The sequence below is a fragment of the Papio anubis genome, chromosome 2 (genome assembly GCF_008728515.1).
Source record: "Papio anubis isolate 15944 chromosome 2, Panubis1.0, whole genome shotgun sequence".
Classification (NCBI taxonomy): Eukaryota; Metazoa; Chordata; class Mammalia; order Primates; family Cercopithecidae; genus Papio; species Papio anubis.
Genome location: NC_044977.1, coordinates 140,570,510 through 140,589,853, shown reverse-complemented (window position 1 = coordinate 140,589,853; position 19,344 = coordinate 140,570,510). Strand labels below are relative to the sequence as shown.

Genomic DNA, 19,344 nt, shown 5'->3' with positions numbered 1-19,344 from the left:
AAGTTTAAAAATAAAGGTGGACATTCTATTATTATGCCTCATCACGTTATATTTGTCAGTTTGAGTTGTATTACAAGAGTGGCAAAAGTTCACATGCTCAGCAAGTTATGTAATTTTTAAAGAACTGGTTTACTTCTTTAAGTTTTAAATTTAGTTTCCTTTCTCTTTCATATTATCTTGCCTTTTTCTTTCCCTTTTATCACTCCCCGCAACTGTCTCAACTTCCATTCCTGCCATTTTCTCTTAGTGTCCGCATCTCTTCTCCCCGTGCCATCCTTCCCATCTTATTTTTTTCTATAAGGACTTCATATTAGAATGAGAACAGAGGCGAGGAAGCAGAAACCCAGGTTACATGGATACTGAAAATAGTGGTACACTCAATTTCTGACCAAGGCTGGGTTCTCTTGCCTGTGTGGTTACACCCAACTATTTGATTTGTACTTCTCTGTTTACTACTTCACATGGAGCATGTTCACTCTGCACATCATAGCGTAGGAAATAACTATTCTACATGTTCATAGAAATCCCTGGGAAAAGCCTAATTAATATAAAAGCTGATTTGTTTCTCCATGGAAGTCTTTTGAGGCAGGGTCTTGCTCTGTCATCCAGGCTGGAGTGCAGTGGTGTGATCATGGCTCACTGCAGCCTCAACCTCCTGAACTCAAGTGATTCTCCCACCTTTGCCTCCGGAGTTGCTGGGACTACGGGTGCACGCCACCAGACCCAGCTAATTTTTTTTTTTTTTTTTTGTATTTTTCATAGAGTTGAGGTTTCACCATGTTGTCCAGGCTCGTCTCAAACTCCTAGGCTCAAGCAATTCACCTGCCTCGGCCTCCCAAAGTGCTGGGATTATAGGTGTGAGCCACTGCATCTGGCCCCCCATGGAACTCTTTTAAACTGACTTATCCATTATGGGAAGATAATAGTTGCTTCTTCTTCCTCACTTCTCATTCACAAACTGGAGCTCACCCCACCTCCACTTTAGAGTTATCATTGACCTTATAGTTATAGATTCATCACTTTTGACCTCTTTAGAGTGTATGATTCTTTTGGCTATCCCTTCCTCCTTGAATCTCTCTTGTTCCTTGGTATTCAGTACACTGGACTTCCTGTTTCTTCTTTTAATTCGCTAACACTACCTGCCCTCCCAGTTGCAAGGCATCATCCCCTGTTCCTCTTCTGTCTGTTCTGACCACGAGACTTGTGTAGTATGGCCTCTGGGGTTCTCATCTCGTTCCTTTTTCTCTCCCTGTCTCAAAAAAGACTATTCCCTACACCTCTAGTCTATTTCTATTTTTGGGGCCAAGGTCCATGTTTTGGCCCAGCTGTGGGCTCTTTGACCCTACCTCTCTCACTGATGCCTCAAATGGAACATACCCCAAATCTGCTTCTGTGATGATGACCTAGCAAATCATTCAAGCTAACGATTCTGAGAAAAGTCAACCCTCAATTAGAGGAGAAGGGGGTGGAGGCATTATGGATCCCATTGCTAATATGTTTTACATATTAATCACATGTTTTACATAGAGTCCCCCACTTTCAATGGTCTTGGACTCTGACCTTAAAACCTCTCTTCCTGAGAATGTCTGGAAGGTCCATGTCAGATGTTTTCCCCATGATTCTTGCCTGCATACATGGAAGACCTCTTTAATTAACCTGGCCCCACTGGCTCTTCCTTCAGTCTAGAATCATCCTATAGCTGGTCAATTGATTTTCCTAAAGCACAGCCCAGAACATGTGGTTCTTCACCTTAGAAACCTTCAGTGACTCATTAGTGAAGACTAGATGTCCCAGTACAGTGCTTAGCTGTACAGTCCTGCATCTTTGTCCCAAATGTATTCCCTATGTCATGTGGTGTAGGCTCAGGCCCCCTGCAACCCTCACGAGGGTCCAACCACAACACAGTTCCACCCCTACCTGAGCCTGCCTTGAAACTGCTCATTGTGCCGGAGGGTTCCCTTTTGAATGCTCTGTTTTCTTCAAGTTCCAGTTCAAATTTCCATCTCCTGTGAACCCGTCTTCATTTTCTCCATGTGGAATTAATTACCTATTCCTTTGAACTTCTGTGGTGTGTCTCTCACACCTCTTACCACATCTCGAGTCATTATCATCTGTGTTCCTTACCAGTGTTCACCTTCTAGAGACACAAAAGGTCCTGTACTCAAGTTGGTGATGAAGGAATGACTGGCTAAATGAACAAATGAATCCACTCTTGGGGATTTTACTCCCCCTGAGCTCTCAAGTGCTGGAGGGACCTCTGAAGTAATCGTAGGTGCCACGATTGCATCATTCATACCCCCAAGGTTGTTGAAGCCCATTCATGTTGAGACTTCTCTCTTCCCCTCTAAGAAACCTCCTCCTCATTCTCCCTAGTGGGGCCTTTGAGGAATTTTGCTAAGTCTGACATGACAGAGAGGTGGTGACCAGAGCAGTTGAGGTGTTGGTCTTGAGACCACCTACCTGGGTTTCAGTCCCAGCTCTGCCCCATTTGTTGGTGAGTGATGTGCACCATGGGCAAGGTGTATGTTTACTTTGTGCTTCAGTTTTGTTCCTGTTTTTAACTGGAGAACCTGGTAGTATCTGTCTCATACGATTGTAGTAAGAATTAGAAAGATGATAATCTTTGTAAAGAGCCTGGCACACAGCAGGCATTCAGGAAATGAGTGTGAGCTGCTTGGGTAAGATCCTGGGAGGTTCTCGTTAGCCTCTAGGTCAGGGCTTAAGACCTGGCAGCATCTGGGCTGGTTACTACCCACACAGAAATGTATTGTTTTTGTGGGGTCAGGGAGCATGGGGGTGGCTACGGAAGTTCTGTAAATAACAGGAATTATAGCATGGGAAACTGGAATTGTGAATTCTCTTGAGAAAATTAGATGTGAGGTTGTAAATACAGTGGTTAAGAATATGGGCTTAGAAGCCACGTCTCAATTAAAGCCCCATTCCTGCAGATGGCAAGCTCTGTGACCTCATGCAAGTTACTTAGCCTTTCTGTTTCTCAACTTCTTGATCTCTAAAATGAAGATAATAAGCATTTCATAGCCTGCCTGGGATTATTAAAGGAGACAGATGTACTGCTTTTGTCGTTTTGATGGATCTGACAATCTGTATTTTGAGACTCCCTCCAGCTGATTCTGGTAGCCACTAAAATTTGCAAACTAATATAGCAGATGTGTTCTGTATTCATATTACCTACATTTGATTTCTATGTAAAATTTCAAATATTGAGATATGTTTCTGGGTACTTCCAATGATTTGTAAATTCTGCACTTTCCTTAGTAGGGCTACTGTCTTCTAAGTATGTTTTTTCTTAAATAATAGATAATACTGGCTTTGGGTTTTTTTGCTCTGGATATTCTGCTAAGATCCGTGTGAACTTTGATCTGTTCACTTGCTGAAGGAATACAGTTTATGTCAGGGTAAGGTTTAAGTATTTTAGAAAGAATACCTTGGGGCCGGGCGCGGTGGCTCACGCCTGTAATCCCAGCACTTTGGGAGGCCGAGGCGGGCGGATCACAAGGTCAGGAGATCGAGACCATGGTGAAACCCCGTATCTACTAAAAATAGAAAAAATTAGCCGGGCGCAGTGGCGGGCGCCTGTAGTCCCAGCTACTCGGGAGGCTGAGGCAGGAGAATGGCGTGAACCCGGGAGGCGGAGCTTGCAGTGAGCTGAGATCCGGCCACTGCACTCCAGCCTGGGCGACAGAGCAAGACTCCGTCTCAAAAAAAAAAAAAGAAAGAATACCTTGGAAAGTTATGAAAGGAAAAGCTTTTAAGTGGATATGGAATGTAATAAATAATGGGATTAATAAGATTGAATGATTCTTTTAAAATTATGAGATAATGACTTTATCTACCTTTTTGGCTTCTATGAGTTGAGAATTCTCACTCCTTCTCTGCCTCATCCTTCCCACTTTACAGTTACTTTCCTTGGTTTCTCAAGAATTCTGCCATGTGTGGGAACTGCACTCCCTTCAACCCTGCTCTTTCTTGAAAGTTATTGGGAAGATCTTATCCTATTTATTTATAAAAGTAATTACATTTTAACTTTTGATGAAAAGCTTTTGTATTCTGAGCTTACCTATTCTATCCAAAGCTACTATTTTCTTTTATTCTTTGTGGTATATCATTTATGGCTATATTGTAGCATCTTGTTTTTTTAAAAATATTTTAGAACTTAGTGTTTGTGATTGCTAGTTTAGGAAGTTCTTCATTTTGTGAATGTGATTTTAAGATATCTCTACCATGCCTCTTCACCAAGTTCTTGATACAATAGATTATTTTATTCTACAGATCAGGCACTCTGCTTTGAGTGGAATATTATAATGGAATGAAGTGTTTGTATTTATGGATGACAGATTTGCTTTTGGAATTTATCTTGAAAGATCTTTCCTAAAAATTGTATACTTTAGGTGTACCCACATTAAGTAGAGATTGAAAATGTCATTAGAGGCAAAATACATAGGTTACCCCACAAAACATACCTCACTATTTAGCAAAGGTAGCTTAGATGCAGTTATTTACAAGATTATAGTCTACTTGTGACTGTGTAATGTACTTAGTAGAGGTAATACAGATTTGATGACATCCTTAGTAGTAATGATTATTTAATTCCTTTATTTGAGAGAATGATGATCAGACATCAAGAGTACTTACTTTCTAAAGGTGATTCTTACATGCTACAGTTACACATTTTACTTAACCATTATCAATAGTACATAGCTAAAGGATTTTGTCAATAGCTTTAAAACTTTGCATTTGGCTATTCCATGATCTGCTATTGTCATGATCATTCACTACTGAACCCAGTAGCACCACAATTTTCAGGCCCTACATACATGTTATGGGAGAGTAACTGGAGAGAGCTTGAGCTTTCATTTCAATAAATTTATATTGTCTTTGGATAATAAAAAGATCAATGAGAATTGGCTTCCCTTTTGCTTCTCTAATACATAAAATAAACCAAATGGGCTTTATTTTATCAAACATTTATTGATTGCACAATGAAACAATCTCTCCTTTCAAAAATATACATCGGTTATTAAAAGAGTAGATACAAAGGTGAGGGAATAATTACAATGCAGTGTGATAAGTTTATTAATATAGGTGTGACAGCATACAGAGGAGGGGGTGATTGGGTTTGAGGTGATGGTGGGATGTTGGCCAGGTAGTATTTTTTGATGGCAACATAGGGTTTCACAGATGGATAAGAGTCTTCCAGGTGCACCAGAGGGAAATATACATGTGTAGTCCCAGAATGGAGCGTGGCATTTTCTGAAACTTAGAAATGTATACAAGAGTATAAAGTTCAAGAGATGGGTAAGTAGCTAGGAGGTAAGGCCAGAAAGGTAGGCAAGTTCTAGGGTCGTTGAGGCCATGGAAGAAAACGTGGGCTTCACCTTATGATGTTCGTGTTGGAGCTCATGGCACATTTACAGAGCTTAACTACTCCTTCCTGTATTTTTTCTAGAAGATGTAGACTCTTATCCATCATTTCAGAAAGCTGCGTTTTATTTTTTGAATCACAAAAGGATGCAAGAAAAAGTACCAAGGTAAATAAGTACAAACAGGTCACCATCCTTTGAAAAAGCTCCCAATATGGATGTTACTGATTATGGGTCGGCAATTCCATCTTTGTGTGGATCGAGAACAGCAATTCTATTTAAACATCTGTAGACCATGGACTGGAGGGCGTATTGTGGGAGATACCAAGAAAACCTGGCATGTCTGTCTCTCAAGAAGCTTTAACATTTTTAGGGGATACAGTCAAGAATATAGCTAACTAGAAAAGGGGGATCTGCACTGAGAACCCTATCACACACCCAAACAGTAGAAGTAATTATTTTTAACCAGGAGGGTGGGGCAGGGGCATAGGGGTTGTGGCAATGCCAGGAAGGCATTGCTGAGTGGTGGCATGTTTAACCATCATTAGAATATTTGCTGGACAAAAGGAGAATTCCAAAGAATAGTTAACACAGCATTCTTACACTTGAATTGTACACTCTTAAGGTGTAAGCAAAGAGGCTTAATAATGGTGCTTGTGCCTCCTATGGTATATTATTGTAATGTGAAAGAGGCTGTTTGTAATTGTAAGGAGAAAATCATTTACCCAGGATTTTGGAGGTCTTGCTGACCCACTTCAGTTCCTCAGACTCTTTAAATCTGCATCCCTTTCAACCGCTGGCTGCAGTTTTCAACAACGGACTTCAGGAGTTTGGCTTTTTTTTTTTTTTTTTCCCCCAGCACATATCTACATTTATGGGGCACAAAAGCAGTAGTGTTGTGTGAATTGTGGAAAAGAATGTGAGAAGGTGTTTGGAGGGGAGGTTTGTAGGGATGTACATTCTCCTTAATCTTTTCCAAAGTGTTAAAGTGAAATGCTCTTGAAATAATGACCTCTAGTGGCCATTTGTGTACTGTTGCATTCTCTTAGTAATGGTTCATTCAGCTTATGAATAGATGTATGTGGAGTTAAAATTTATGTAATCTTTTCTGTACACTAGGATAATGTAAGAGAGCATTTATTCCAATCTTTTCTTATTCATTAAATTTGATTTCTACATTATCTACTGAAGTCTCATCAATAAATAGAGGTTAACCTTATGTACAATTGTCAACCTAAGGTTATATTGTCTGTCTGACTGCTATGATTTTCTTGGCTTGATGCTGTGGTCTTTCTCCCTCGCATACATGGTAGCTTTTCTGTGAATTTTTTACATAAGAATATGTATATTAAGGGATCCATACAAATGTTAGTTGCTGCCAAAAAGAGAGTTGTTTCTTTAGCAATAAATAGTTGATTTTGCAGTCTACAGTCAGTCTTATTGTTGGTTTGACTATAAGTATATGGAACTCTGGTAAAATGAAATGGAGCAAAACACACAAAGAAGACAGCCACGACAACAAATACTTTGCCTTCCAGCTTTTTGTTGTTTTTTCTGTCCTTACTTTTGGACTTTCTATAAGAATCGTATACTTTTTTTGCAATAACCACATAAAACACAAGCATTAGGACAAAAACAGTCCAGAAAATAAACTGGGATATGTTATTTACTATTTGATGCCATTTCAGCCCCAGAGGCCCCTTTAAGGAAGCACACTTTTTCACAGACGATGGTGTTGCTTCTTTGTTGCTCAAGATCATATTTGGCAGGGAGATGAAGAAAAAAAAGGACCAGATGAAGACTGAGACCGTTTTTGCAAAAACCGTTTTTTTTAGGAAAATATTTCTCAAAGGTCTGATGATCTTGAGGAATCTGTCAAAGGCTATGAGACCTAACAGCACGATGCCCACATACATGGTCTCATAAAATATCACCGAAGAGAGACGACACACAAAAGCTCTGAGCTGCCAGGGTGCCAGGTGTGAGTCAGAGAGGATTTTGAAAGGAAGCGTGAGTGTCATTATCAAGTCGGCCACCAAAGTGTTTTTGAGGTAGATGATGAAGGTGGAGGAGCTGGGGATGTGAACGAACACCCACAGAGCCAAAGTGTTCAGCAGGATGCCAGTGAAGAAAACCACTGTATAGAGGGCTGGGAATACCAGCTGTACTATCCGAGTGTCTCTGGGGCACCGCTCAGATCTGTTAAAACCTTGCATCACTGTGGTGTTCATTGCTTCCAACGTCACCTGTTACCAATAAACATATATACAAACAAAAGAAGACAAAAATCCCTTCATGATTTTCAAATGCTATTTTTTAAAAACAGACTTTAGGTTTATAGCATATTAACATCCTGCATTTATCCAACACTTTCAATAGATGTATTGAGAAGGAAAATACTGTTTTCTGGCTAGAATTTTTAAAGCATAGAATACATTTTTGGTACTTTTAACAGTATCATTACTTTCACATCCTTGTGAAATCCAAATAACAGGTTCTACCTCATTCACAGGTACTACTGTTAGCCATAAAACAAAACACTGTTTAAGAGATAATAATACATCATTAATTGTTACTAATACATCAGATTGCTGTAAATTATGTAATTTCTTATGCTCATAAACTATGGTTTGTAGAATATTAACTTTAAAGCACTTTTTTCCCTTAAGCATATTCTGCCTTTTATATAAGCAAGCACACTCATAATAAAAATTGAAATTCACCTTTGGGAGGATACTCTCTCTGTGTCTTCTTCTTGCGGCAGTCATTAGTTCAGCTTACAAAAGAGCATGTGAAGCAAATGTTCTGCTTTCTTATAGTGGATTTCCTTCCTTATTTTTACTTATGTAATGTGACCCATGAGAACCTCTTCATATTCAGACCTTTGGGCCATTTGCTAATACTCTCTTTTAGTTCAAATTTTCATACTGTTAATCTGTGACTTGAATAAAGAAGCTTATTTGCAATTATCTTTAAATTTCCTCATCATAACTTTCTTGAAGTTTATCTTCTTGATCTGCATGTTCAGTGAAGTTTTTGAGTGCCTCTTGTATATAGTGGGAAGTAGAAACATGAAGAAAACAGTCCCATATTACAATCAAGTAGGAGAATAAGACCACCTAAAATCAGACAGAATAATCTTCTGTATCCTTGTAAACTGGATTTTTAAGTAATTTGTGTTCAGGAGGACAGTACATTTATTTTTGTAGATATTTGTCTTAGTCTTCTGGTTTTGAGATCTCTGAGAGTTAACATGACGTTTTCTAAGAGGTGAAGTCTATTAGAGCCAGATTTTTGGAGTTAGAATCCCAGTTCCACCAGTTAACTGTGATTAGATTATAGACAAATGATTCAACAGCTCTGAGTCTCAATTTCCTCATCTGTGTAATGGGTTTGAAAATAGCATCTACCTCACTGTGTTAGTAAGAATGAATTGATTGCTTGGAATAGTGCTTGACATGTAGGAGGCACTTTTAGTGACTTTTAGTCCCATTGCCATGGGAGTGAATTGCAAACCCGGTTAGAGATATTATACTCTTTCACTTAGTAGAGGGCCATTTTTGGAAATCTTTTCTGTACTCTGTATATTATGAGTGCAGAGGGCTTCAGGAATTTCATCAATCAACATTGGACCAATATCTGTCCATTTTTTCCTTTAACTCTCTTCAAGTTTGGAAAGATGTATTGGTGCTTTTGCATAAAGAAAGTTGTCCTTGGCCGAAATCTACTTGCCAGGTAGGCATAGGAAAAGCAGAAATTAGGAGATCTTATGGAGGATGTGGAGTTGTCCGTGGTGAGTTTCATTTCATGTTTCTTGCCACAAGTGTTACCATGGAGTTAGACGAGACTGTAGTGTTAGTTGATCACAAAGTTTTGGGTGGCTTGGCTTTGGATTCTGAGAATAAAAATTTAATATACCCCTGGACATTTTAAAATATGGGCAATACAATGTCCAATAGTTTTGATTAGACTACCCAATAATGGCACAGTTTGAAAAATTTCTCTTTGACTGAAATAAATTAATCCATGGGAGTATAAATTCAAGATTTCACTAATGTAACGGAACATACATGTATGTCTTAAACATAAATGTATATCTTTTTGTTTGCTTCAGTAGAGGTAAAAAAAAAAAAAAAATCCTTTATTTCTTAAGTAGAGAAATTTAACCTGCAAAATTAATTGTAAATTTTCCTGTAGCCCCAGATCCGTAATCTAAAGGAAGATCTGGAATCGTTTTTCTTTAAACAAGAGAAATTCTCTGCAGGATAATTTCATAATCTGAACACTGGAAATCACTTCTTGGTCAAATTTCAAAACACTGAAGTGTGGGAAACTTTGCAAAGAGGAACTGACTTATGGTGCCTGTTTCTAGAGTTATGGAAATAGATTCTCTTAAATGTGCTAGATGTCAAAGTGTTTGACCACAGTAAATATCCAATAGATCATTCATTTCTATATGTTTGTGCTTCTTATGTATTAGCTGATTTTTCCTTAGTTTGCAGGAGTACCGTTGCTTGCTGGGGAGACCTTTTGCCCTTGAGGGCACAGCTGAGAACTGCTCAGCAGAATGGCTAGGCGCCAGAGTGCCTGGGCTCAATTCTTTTTTCCAATTCTTTCTTTTCTTGTGACCTTAGGTAAGCTGCTTATGCTCACTATGAAATGGTTGCCTTATCTTTACAATAAAATAAGTAATAATATTTGCTTTACACTGTTGTTAAAAGAATAAAATCAGTGAACATTCACTAGTGATTAGAATAATGTCTGTCATGTGGTAGGTATCATGTAAGTTTCTTGTTAAATGAAATTGAAAGACAATTGGAATGTTGTGCATATGTATGGTGATGTCTCACGAAAGGAGAGAAGGATCAAAGAAGATACAGTGAAAGATCCCAGAAGCTAGAAGACTATCAAATGGGTATAAACTAAACATTTAAGATCCTATAGGGCTCTAAGGATATGTAGTTAAAAATCAGTAAAGTCTCACTTGCTATACTGTTTTAAGTGATTATATTATCTTATTTAATCCTTAACAATCCCCAGAGATTGGTCCCATTTTTAGAGAAGAGAAAAAAGGAATGCAGAAGTTAAGCCGTTTTCCCCGAATCATGCAACCCAAACCTGCTGTAAAGTCACATGGTGGGTCTAATTCCAGAGCCCATGCTTGGAACCTGCCTCACTCCCTGCCTCCGAGTAAGCCATAGATAGGGTGACAATGGAATTGTTTGCCAGATTCTGGAGTTCTTGAGCTGTAAGTTCCTGATGTGTGAGAAGGAAACAATCAGCCACAAAGTTTAATGGACTTGTGAAACTTTCTGCCAACGTAAATTGAGTGAAAGCAGTGTGATCAGAAGGGATACAAAGAAGATAAAATGAAAAGTCCAGAAATCAGTCTTTAGCCAGATAGGAATAAACTACTATTTCCATTTGTAGTCTCATTTGGGATTTCTCAGTTGGATCAAAATAGACAGTCCAAGGCCCATTACCATATAAATAATATGTGAAAAGATGAGGAAGTATTTGCTTTCATTTGGGATGAAAATTGAAGTAGGAACTCCTATACTTCTATACTCTTAGAAAAGACTTTTACTTCCCATCAAAGTATCCCACAGTACTTTGTCAGATTATGTGAAATTGTTTTAAAAATTCCATACAAGACTAACTAAAAGTGGTAAACTAAAAGTGGTAATAATAAGCTGAAATAAGTTACACTTTTTATTAATGTAGCAATCTATTTTTCTGAATAAGAACAATAGTAGAAAATATCTACATGTAACTAGAGATAGACAATAAATTCACTGCTATTTGAAACATTTAATATTTCACATTTTTATTATAAAAGGAAATTATATGTTTAAAAATTGAAATACAAACATATGTAATAGAAAGTGAAAGTTAGTACCCCTTACATATACATGCCATTATACTTGTACAAATATATTTACATTTATTTACATATTGGATTTTTGTTTCATTCCATGTTAGTACATGTAGACTGACCTGATTTTTTTTTTAACTTAGGTTCAGGGGTACACGTGCAGGTTTGTTACATAGGTAAATTGTGTTTTGTAGGGGTTTGGTGTACGGATTATTTTGTCACCCAGGTAATAAGCATAGTACCGGCTAGGTAATTTTTCAGTCCTTACCCTCCTCCCACCACCCTCAATGTAGGTCCTGGTGTTTGTTGTTTCCTTCTTTGTGTCCATATAAATTCAGTGTTTAGCTCCCACTTACAAGTGACAACATGTGGTATTTGGTTTCCTGTTCCTATGTTAGTTTGCTTAGAATAATGGCCTCCAGCTTCATCCATGTTGTTGCAAAGGACATGATCTCTTTCTTTTGTATGGCTGCATAGTATTCCATGGTGTATATGTACTGCATTTTCTTTATCCAGTCTACCAATGATGAGAATTTAGGTTGATTCCATGTCTTTGCTTTTGTGAATAGTGCTGTGTTGAACATACACTTGCATGTGTCTGTATGATAGAATGATGCCTATTCCTTTATGTATATACCCAATCATGGGATTGCTGGGTCAGATGGTAATTCTGTTTTAAGTCCTTTGAGAAAAGCCAAACTGCTTTCCACAGTGGCTGAACTAATTTACTTTCCCACCAGTAGTATATAAGTGTTCCCTTCTCTCCACAACCTCACTAGTATCTGTTATTTTTTGACTTTTAAATAATAGCCATTCTAACTGGTGTGAGATGGTGTCTCATTGTGGTTTTGATCTCCATATCTCTAATGACATGCCAATCAAATTTAAAGTCAGTTATGCTACATACATTTAACATAGTTAAGCTGCAACTGATGGGCATGTAGTTTGTTTACAATAATAGTTTTTCTCTATTAAAAACAATGCTATAGAGCGTGTATGTGTCCATATATTTTTGAGCATTTTTTCTAACATATTTGTAGGAAGTTTCCTAGAAGAAGGATTATTGACTCAGTCATTCCAGGAAAAAGTTATTTGTCAAAATATTAAATGATATTTTCAAATAGTTTTCCAGAAAGATTGTACCAATTTATAGTTCCATTAGGAGTGGGATTCTTTGCCGGGCATGGTGGCTCACGCCTGTAATCCTAGCACTTTGGGAGGCCAAGGCGGGTGGATCATGAAGGCAGGAGTTCAAGATCAGCCTGGCCAAGATGGTGAAACCCTGTCTCTACTAAAAATACAAAAATAAGCCAGGCATGGTGGCAGGTGCCTGTAATCCCAGCTACTCAGGAGGCTGAAGCAGAGAATTGCTTGAACCCGGGAGGCAGAGGTTGCAGTGAGCTGAGATCACGCCACTGCACTCCAGCCTGGGTGACAGAATAAGACTCTGTCTCAAAAAAAGAAAAAAAATATTTTAAATTAATTTGAAACCTGTAAGTGAAAAATACATGTAATATAAATATAAATTTATTTCCTTATTGATGATATGTGTTTTTTCATATTTTTTGCCATTTGTATTTCTCCTGGAAATTGCCTTTTCATGCTCTTGCTCCATTAAAAAAAAAAAAATCAGGTGATTTCTCACTGCCTATTGATTATTAATTAAGTGTATTTCCACATCTTTAGTTCCCACTGGCAGTATTGTAATCACACCTTGAGTGTTGGCAGTGAATAGGGATCAGATGTTTTCAGTGAAAAAATGACTGAAACACCTAGGTACAAAAAGAGAGGTTTTTTTTTTTTTTTCCCCAAAAGGCTTTTTTTTGCCTGTTTTTAAAGTACTGGTCCAGGGAGAAGCAGTCTTCTTTTAAAATTTTTATTCATTTATTTATTTAGAGATGGAGTCTCACTCTGTTGCCCAGGCTGGAGTACAGTGGCTGGGTCTCGGCTCACTGCACCCTCCTGTGTTCAAGCGATTCTCCTACTTCAGCCTCCTGAGTAGCGGGGACTACAGGTGCCCACCACCATGCCTGGCTAATTTGAATTATTTTAGTAGAGACAGGGCTTCACCATGTTGGCCAGACTGGTCTCAAACTCCTGGCCTCAGGTGATCTGCCTGCCTCGGCCTCCCAAAGTGCTGGGATTACAAGTGTGAGCCTGTGCCAGGTTCCCCAGTCTTCTTTTGTTTATAGAGCCAGTTAGAAAATACTTCGGTTTTGTGAGCCATGCAGTCTACATCAAAGCAACTCAGCTCTGTCATAGCATGAAAGCAGCCGTAGATAAAACCTGAATAGTTGTGTTACAATAAAACCTTATTTATGGACATTGAAATTTGAATTTCATATAAATTTCATTCGGCATGAAATTTTATTCATTTGATTTTTTTCCTCAGAAACATTTGAAAAGGGGTACAAATGATATTATTTACATAAGTGTACAGTGTGTAATGGGCAAATCAGGGTAACTGGGATATCCATCACCTCAGGCATTCATTTCTTTCTGTTAGGAACCACTCTTTGAGTTACTTTGAAATATACAATATATTATTTTTAACTGTAGTCACCCTGTTGTGCTATGGAACACTAGATACTATTCCTCCTCACTAACTGTATTTTTGTACTCATTTACCAGTCCCTATAACCCTCCTTCCCCATGACTCTCTGGTAACTGTCATTCTACTCCCATAAATGTGTACAGCTATCGTGTATCCATAATAATTAAAAACAAAAATGAAAACAAAACATTCCTAAATCCCAAGCTGTACAAAAATAGACAGTGGGCTAGGATTTGGCCTATGGGCTATAGTTTGCCAACACCTGCTTTAGACCTTTTCTGTAAGAAATCACTGAGAAAAACTGTCAATAACCAATACCTTTAGGACTTGTAAGCCACTGAGGCTATGGTCAAGACTACATTTTGTTGTCTCATCTTTTGAACTTCTCACGTCTGGACCTGAGTCTACAGAATTTGGCTTCATTTAAAAAAATAAAACTTACTGTGGGCCGGGCGTGGTGGCTCACACCTGTAATCCCAGCACTTTGGGAGGCTGAGGCGGGCGGATCACAAGGTCAGGAGATCGAGACCATCCTGGCTAACACTGTGAAACCCCATCTCTACTAAAAATACAAAAAAAAAATTTAGCCAGGCATGGCGGCATGTGCCTGTAGTCCCAGCTACTTGGGAGACTGAGGCAGGAGAATGGTGTGAACCCAGGAGGCGGAGCTTGCAGTGAGCCGAGATCGTGCCACTGCACTCCAGCCTGGGCGACAGAGCGAGACTCCATCTCCAAAGAAAAAAAAACAAAAAACTGTGAAATGTGGGGTTAATGTATATATTAATATGCCAAAAACTAGAGATAGTGGTGTGTTTTATGTATAATGAGCAATCCATAAATACTCTCACACTGTTTTTAATGGGTTTAGTTTGATGTAGGAGTATATGATGTCTAAGTTATCTGAATAAAGAAATCCCAGCAAAGTGTGATTTTAGAGTTTTATGTAAAATTTCTATGGCATATATACATACCCATGAAACATAAGTAATTCCAAATACTTTCAGTTATTTTTACTAAAATACCATATTACTATTAACATTTGTTTATTTCCTTTCTTGTGGAAATTGTCATCTCAGTGACAAAGATTTTTGGGGTAGTTTGTGTCCACTCTGCAGTCTCCCAACATCTGACCTCCATGACACTGTGAAGTAGTCGATTTCAATCCATGCCTCTACCCCTGACTTGGATGGGTGGAGGGATAAGTCTGCCTTTCATTTCTGTTATATGCAAAAGAAGAAGGTTAGATTAGTTGATCTCTAGATTATCTTCTACCTCAAATATCCTGGTATTCCTATAGAACATATAAATTTATGCATATGATTTTAGAGTGAACTGTATTAGTCTACATAGCAGAAATTGTTAGTGCTGTTTATCCCAGCAGTATATAGGTTATATACTATATGAACTGTCCCTGTACCTCCATTGACACTAAGTGCTCACTTTTAGTGGTGCCAGAGAAGGAAATGTGGCTGGTTGGAAATAAATACCACTTAGTAGTTAAATGAGTTCAGCTTCGTACTGAAATAGAACTCAGCAGAGGTTGTGGAGGGTTTCGATAAAAGTGATTATTATTAAAGTTCAGTGAACTTTATACAACAATACATCCTTTTATTTCTTCTGGCATTATATTTAGGTGTTGATATCTGTTCCTCCTTTGAGAGTCACCTCTGAGGATCATACAAAATTGAGATAAGTGATGTAAACTTCCACATGTGTTATATGTTTTGTTTATGTTAAAATAGCGAATATGTCTTGTGTAGAATTAGACTGCATGTCATAAGTCTGACCTGTTTTATCATTTACATTTGAACTTATTGAAATGAGATATCATCTTTAGAAGAGACTTTGCACAATAACATGTAATAAAAGTGTTGGCATTAGTTCTTTCTTAACTGGATTCGATGTAGTTGTATATGGTAAGGTGTGTCATGGTATCTAATATCTTTCAACAAAGAATTTACACCAAAGAGTGATTTAGAGTTTAATGTAAATTTTGTATTTTATACACACCAGTACAAATAATTACAAATGGATCAATCACTTTCCTCTCAGTAGTTATGCTGTGCAACTTTGTAATCATATTTAATTAATTTTTTTCACTAACGTAAAATGTTCATTAACCTAATTAGCAGGTATTTTCTAGAAGCTAGTTAATAAAGGTAAGTGTCAATGATGGTATTATTGAGGTTGTAAAAAATTAGTAAAACTAGTTTCTCTAGAATTAAGGAAATATTTCTATATTGTTTAGTGTTAGAATATCATAAAAGTAACTCTCCTTATTTTAATGACTTTGATATTTCTTCTCTTTATTGTAAAGGTCTTCTTCAAGTGTCTTCTTAATAAACAAAAAAACTAAGTCCAATCAAATACAGTTTCAATTAGTTTAAATTTAACCCTTAGGTTTTTGCTCATAATTAAAAGTTAATAGTTATTATTCTTTGTGTATCCCACTTACTCAAATTTTTATAAGTATCCCAATAGGTCAGGATTTGGTTAGGGGCTAGGATATATATACATTTTAAGTGTCATTTTTGGTAAGAAGATTATATCCAATTGATAATTCTTCCTTAGTTGATTATGAAGAAATAAAATCGTGAGCAATAATGTATTTTAAACATTACGGTAGATATTATATGATTACTCATTTTGGCAAAACTCTGCAAAACGTGAATTCTGTGTAGTTTTGCATGCAGCATGCCAATTGGATGTCATTTGTTTTGATACTATACAGCTACAGGTTAGATTAGTTTTCTATATTTTAACATAGCTTTTCATACTGGAAAGGTAAATGAAAATTGCTTTTGTAAATCTTCTATTACTTGTTTTAAGAGTCATTGTTATTAACTCAGTTGCTTCTTCGTCAGTTAATATTTTTACGTAGCGCTTTGCTTTAATGAGTTCTGAACGCAAAGAGATTGACATATTTCCTCAGTTAATATGTTTACATTGGAGTCTCTTCATTTGGGTCACCACCATCCTGTTCTTTTTTCCTATTGTCCTGGGACTGAGATGTTGCAGAATTGGGGCACTTCAGCATACTTATCAAGGAATTTCTGAAGGACTTGCAAAGGAAAAAATAGATGAACGGATCCAGGCATGCATTTAAGGAAGTTAACCACAGAGTACTCTCTTTCACATAGAACAGAGTATTTTCAGCGGCGCAGTCAAAGACATCCCGGGTTTGGCTCAGGGTATAAGGAATTCGGGCAAAATGGAAAGGAACAAAACAAATAAAGAATACAGCAATGATAATGAAAACTTTGACGTTCACCTTTTTCCTGGGGACTTTACCTACACCCCTTGTTCTTACATATGACCGGTACAGTTCTTTTGTAATGAGTGTGTAACATACAATGACAATTAAGAAATTAATCCAGAAAATGACTTGACAGATGTAATTTACTATTTCATGCCAGACTAGGCCGAACTCTGATTTAAGGAAAGAGCATTTCTTCACATTCTTGTCTCTTGGCCGCCTGTTGGTCAGAATCATGTTAGGCAAAGAGAGTAAGAACATGAATGCCCAGATGACAACAGAGAGAATCTTAGCCCCCAAGAGATTTTTGGGGTTGGATGTTTTAAATGGCCTGGTGGTCTTCTGGTAGCGATCGATAGTTATCAGTCCCAGGAATGAAATACTGATATACATTGTGAAATAAAATATGACGGAGGTAACTTGACACACAAAAGTTCTCAGTGGTCCTGTTCCCAGTTTGGCATCACTAAGAATTTTGAATGGAAAAGTAAGAATCATGAGAAGATCGGAAATGACTGTGTTCTTAAGAAAAATAATAAAGTTTGATTTACTCCGAATTTGAAAGAAAATCCTCATCGCCAGGCTATTTGTGATGAGTCCAACAAAAAACAGGACAGTGTAGAGCAGTGGGAAGAGGACCTGGGTGATTTTGTAGTCTCTGGTGCACAGACTGGTGTTCCCAGGCGCAGACGTGAGGTTGTCGATGGCTTGCATTTCTTGTTGGTTACCTAGAGAACAAGAGAGAGGATGGTTATTTTCAGCCTGAGGTAGTTACTGTTGCTGTTACCTCTGTGTGTAACTTTTTTGGACACAGCCTTCTCTGAAAGTTGAGGTTTCTCATCTTCATTGTAGTAGTTAGTAGGAACACAGAAAACTGAATCCCAAAATATTTCATTGCAGCAAATACTGCATCTCTGCTGAAGAGAAATGATGTGAAGTATAATATGTGAAGTTATAGATGCTTAGTATTTTTTTATTTGTTGAATATTTCCCTCTTAAAGCACATTTTGACTCAGAGCTCACTCATATTTATATGCAAAAGCTAGAAGAGAAATAATGGGGCTGTGCTTTACTCTTCTCTAGCTTCCCCTCCATGCCTTTTAGCTTTTTGGTTTCTATTCACAGTCTTTTTTCCCCCACCATCCTTATTTCTGAGCTTCTTTTCCTGTAGTACCGTCAAAACATTTGAGAGAGAAATGATGGATAATTGCCCATTAGAATCCTAAAGTAGTAAAAAGGGGGAAGAAATTGGTATAAACTACTCTTGGGAAACTTATTAAATAAATAAAATACTGAATCAGTAAAAAAAAAAAAAAAAAAAAAAAGCTGAACCTTTTTTCTTTATATTTGGAAGATATTCCTGCCTCTGTATTGCCCAGTCACTCATTCAAAAATTGGCCTCACAGAGATTCATTATTCTGCTTCAAATATTTTAACCCGTGTATATCTTATTTCCAACTTTGCTCAGTGTTTTGAAGTTGCTGCATACATTTTCTTGAATATCATTCAGTGTACATTTTAAAACAGTAAAAAAAAAAAAAAAATGAGAGACAGAAATGGCCTGTGTATATATGGTCATGAGTTGGCATTCCTCAAAACAGGGCATACTTTCCAGATTTGTGGAGTGTGTAATGGTAGCTAAAATAAGATATAGGTTATTACCACAATAGACAGCTGTAAAGAAAACTAACAAGTGATTCGAATATGCTATGTGGCATCTACATCTTAGAAATTTGAAATGATGTTTGTAATCTTTTTATTTCACCAGAGATAAATGAAATTGATTCTACATAAAATATTCTTAATCAGAGATATATTCAAAGTACAAATAACAAATTAAAAAAAATAACTTTCATGTAAGATGTATTTAGATAAATGAATGTAGCACTTAAATTTCCCAAAATGTCCGTGGAATTCCTTTCTATCCTTAACTATGGAAAGAAAATGATTAAGAATCATGTCACAGTATGGCTTCAATTTTCAACATCTCCTCACCTATTTAGCACTTTAAAATAATACTAAACAAAACCTAATATTTTGTAATACAAGATCAATGATTTTAACCTTCCCTGCTACTACTGTATGGTCTTAGTTCATCCCTGACACTTTTGGAAATTTGACTTTGTGAATATACATTTTGCTTAATCTGTAAGTTATTTAACAAGTATTCTTGACATTGAGAATTTCAGCTCCCTTTATCTGTATTTAAATCTCATTTTATACTTGAGGCAAGGTAACTAAGACCATTTATATTTTATTTCTATGCTTTATATAATTT

General features: G+C 37.2%; 3 protein-coding genes across 11 annotated transcripts in view; 1 reads left to right on the top strand and 2 right to left on the bottom strand.

The window, feature by feature from the left end:
- MED12L (mediator complex subunit 12L) overlaps window positions 1–19,344 on the top strand; it is a 341,626-nt gene that overhangs the window by 227,286 nt on the left and 94,996 nt on the right. The gene's annotated exons all lie outside the window — the stretch shown is intronic.
- On the bottom strand, window positions 4,970–8,198 carry P2RY13 (purinergic receptor P2Y13). The gene is made up of 2 exons (XM_003894949.5): window positions 8,105–8,198; window positions 4,970–7,627 (listed from the first exon to the last, which is right to left on the bottom strand). Exons 1-2 carry the CDS (start codon window positions 8,147–8,149, stop codon window positions 6,611–6,613), a joined length of 1,062 nt encoding a protein of 353 aa, XP_003894998.1. The 5' UTR covers window positions 8,150–8,198; the 3' UTR covers window positions 4,970–6,610.
- Window positions 15,778–19,344, bottom strand: part of P2RY12 (purinergic receptor P2Y12) — a 46,410-nt gene continuing 42,843 nt past the window's right edge. For all 4 annotated transcript variants that reach the window (XM_003894951.5, XM_017955787.3, XM_009201515.4 and 1 more), the window contains one exon: window positions 15,778–17,794. In XM_003894951.5, the coding sequence (XP_003895000.1) occupies window positions 16,752–17,780 (1,029 nt within the window). In that variant the 5' untranslated portion in view covers window positions 17,781–17,794 and the 3' untranslated portion in view covers window positions 15,778–16,751. The remainder of the gene's footprint in view (window positions 17,795–19,344) is intronic.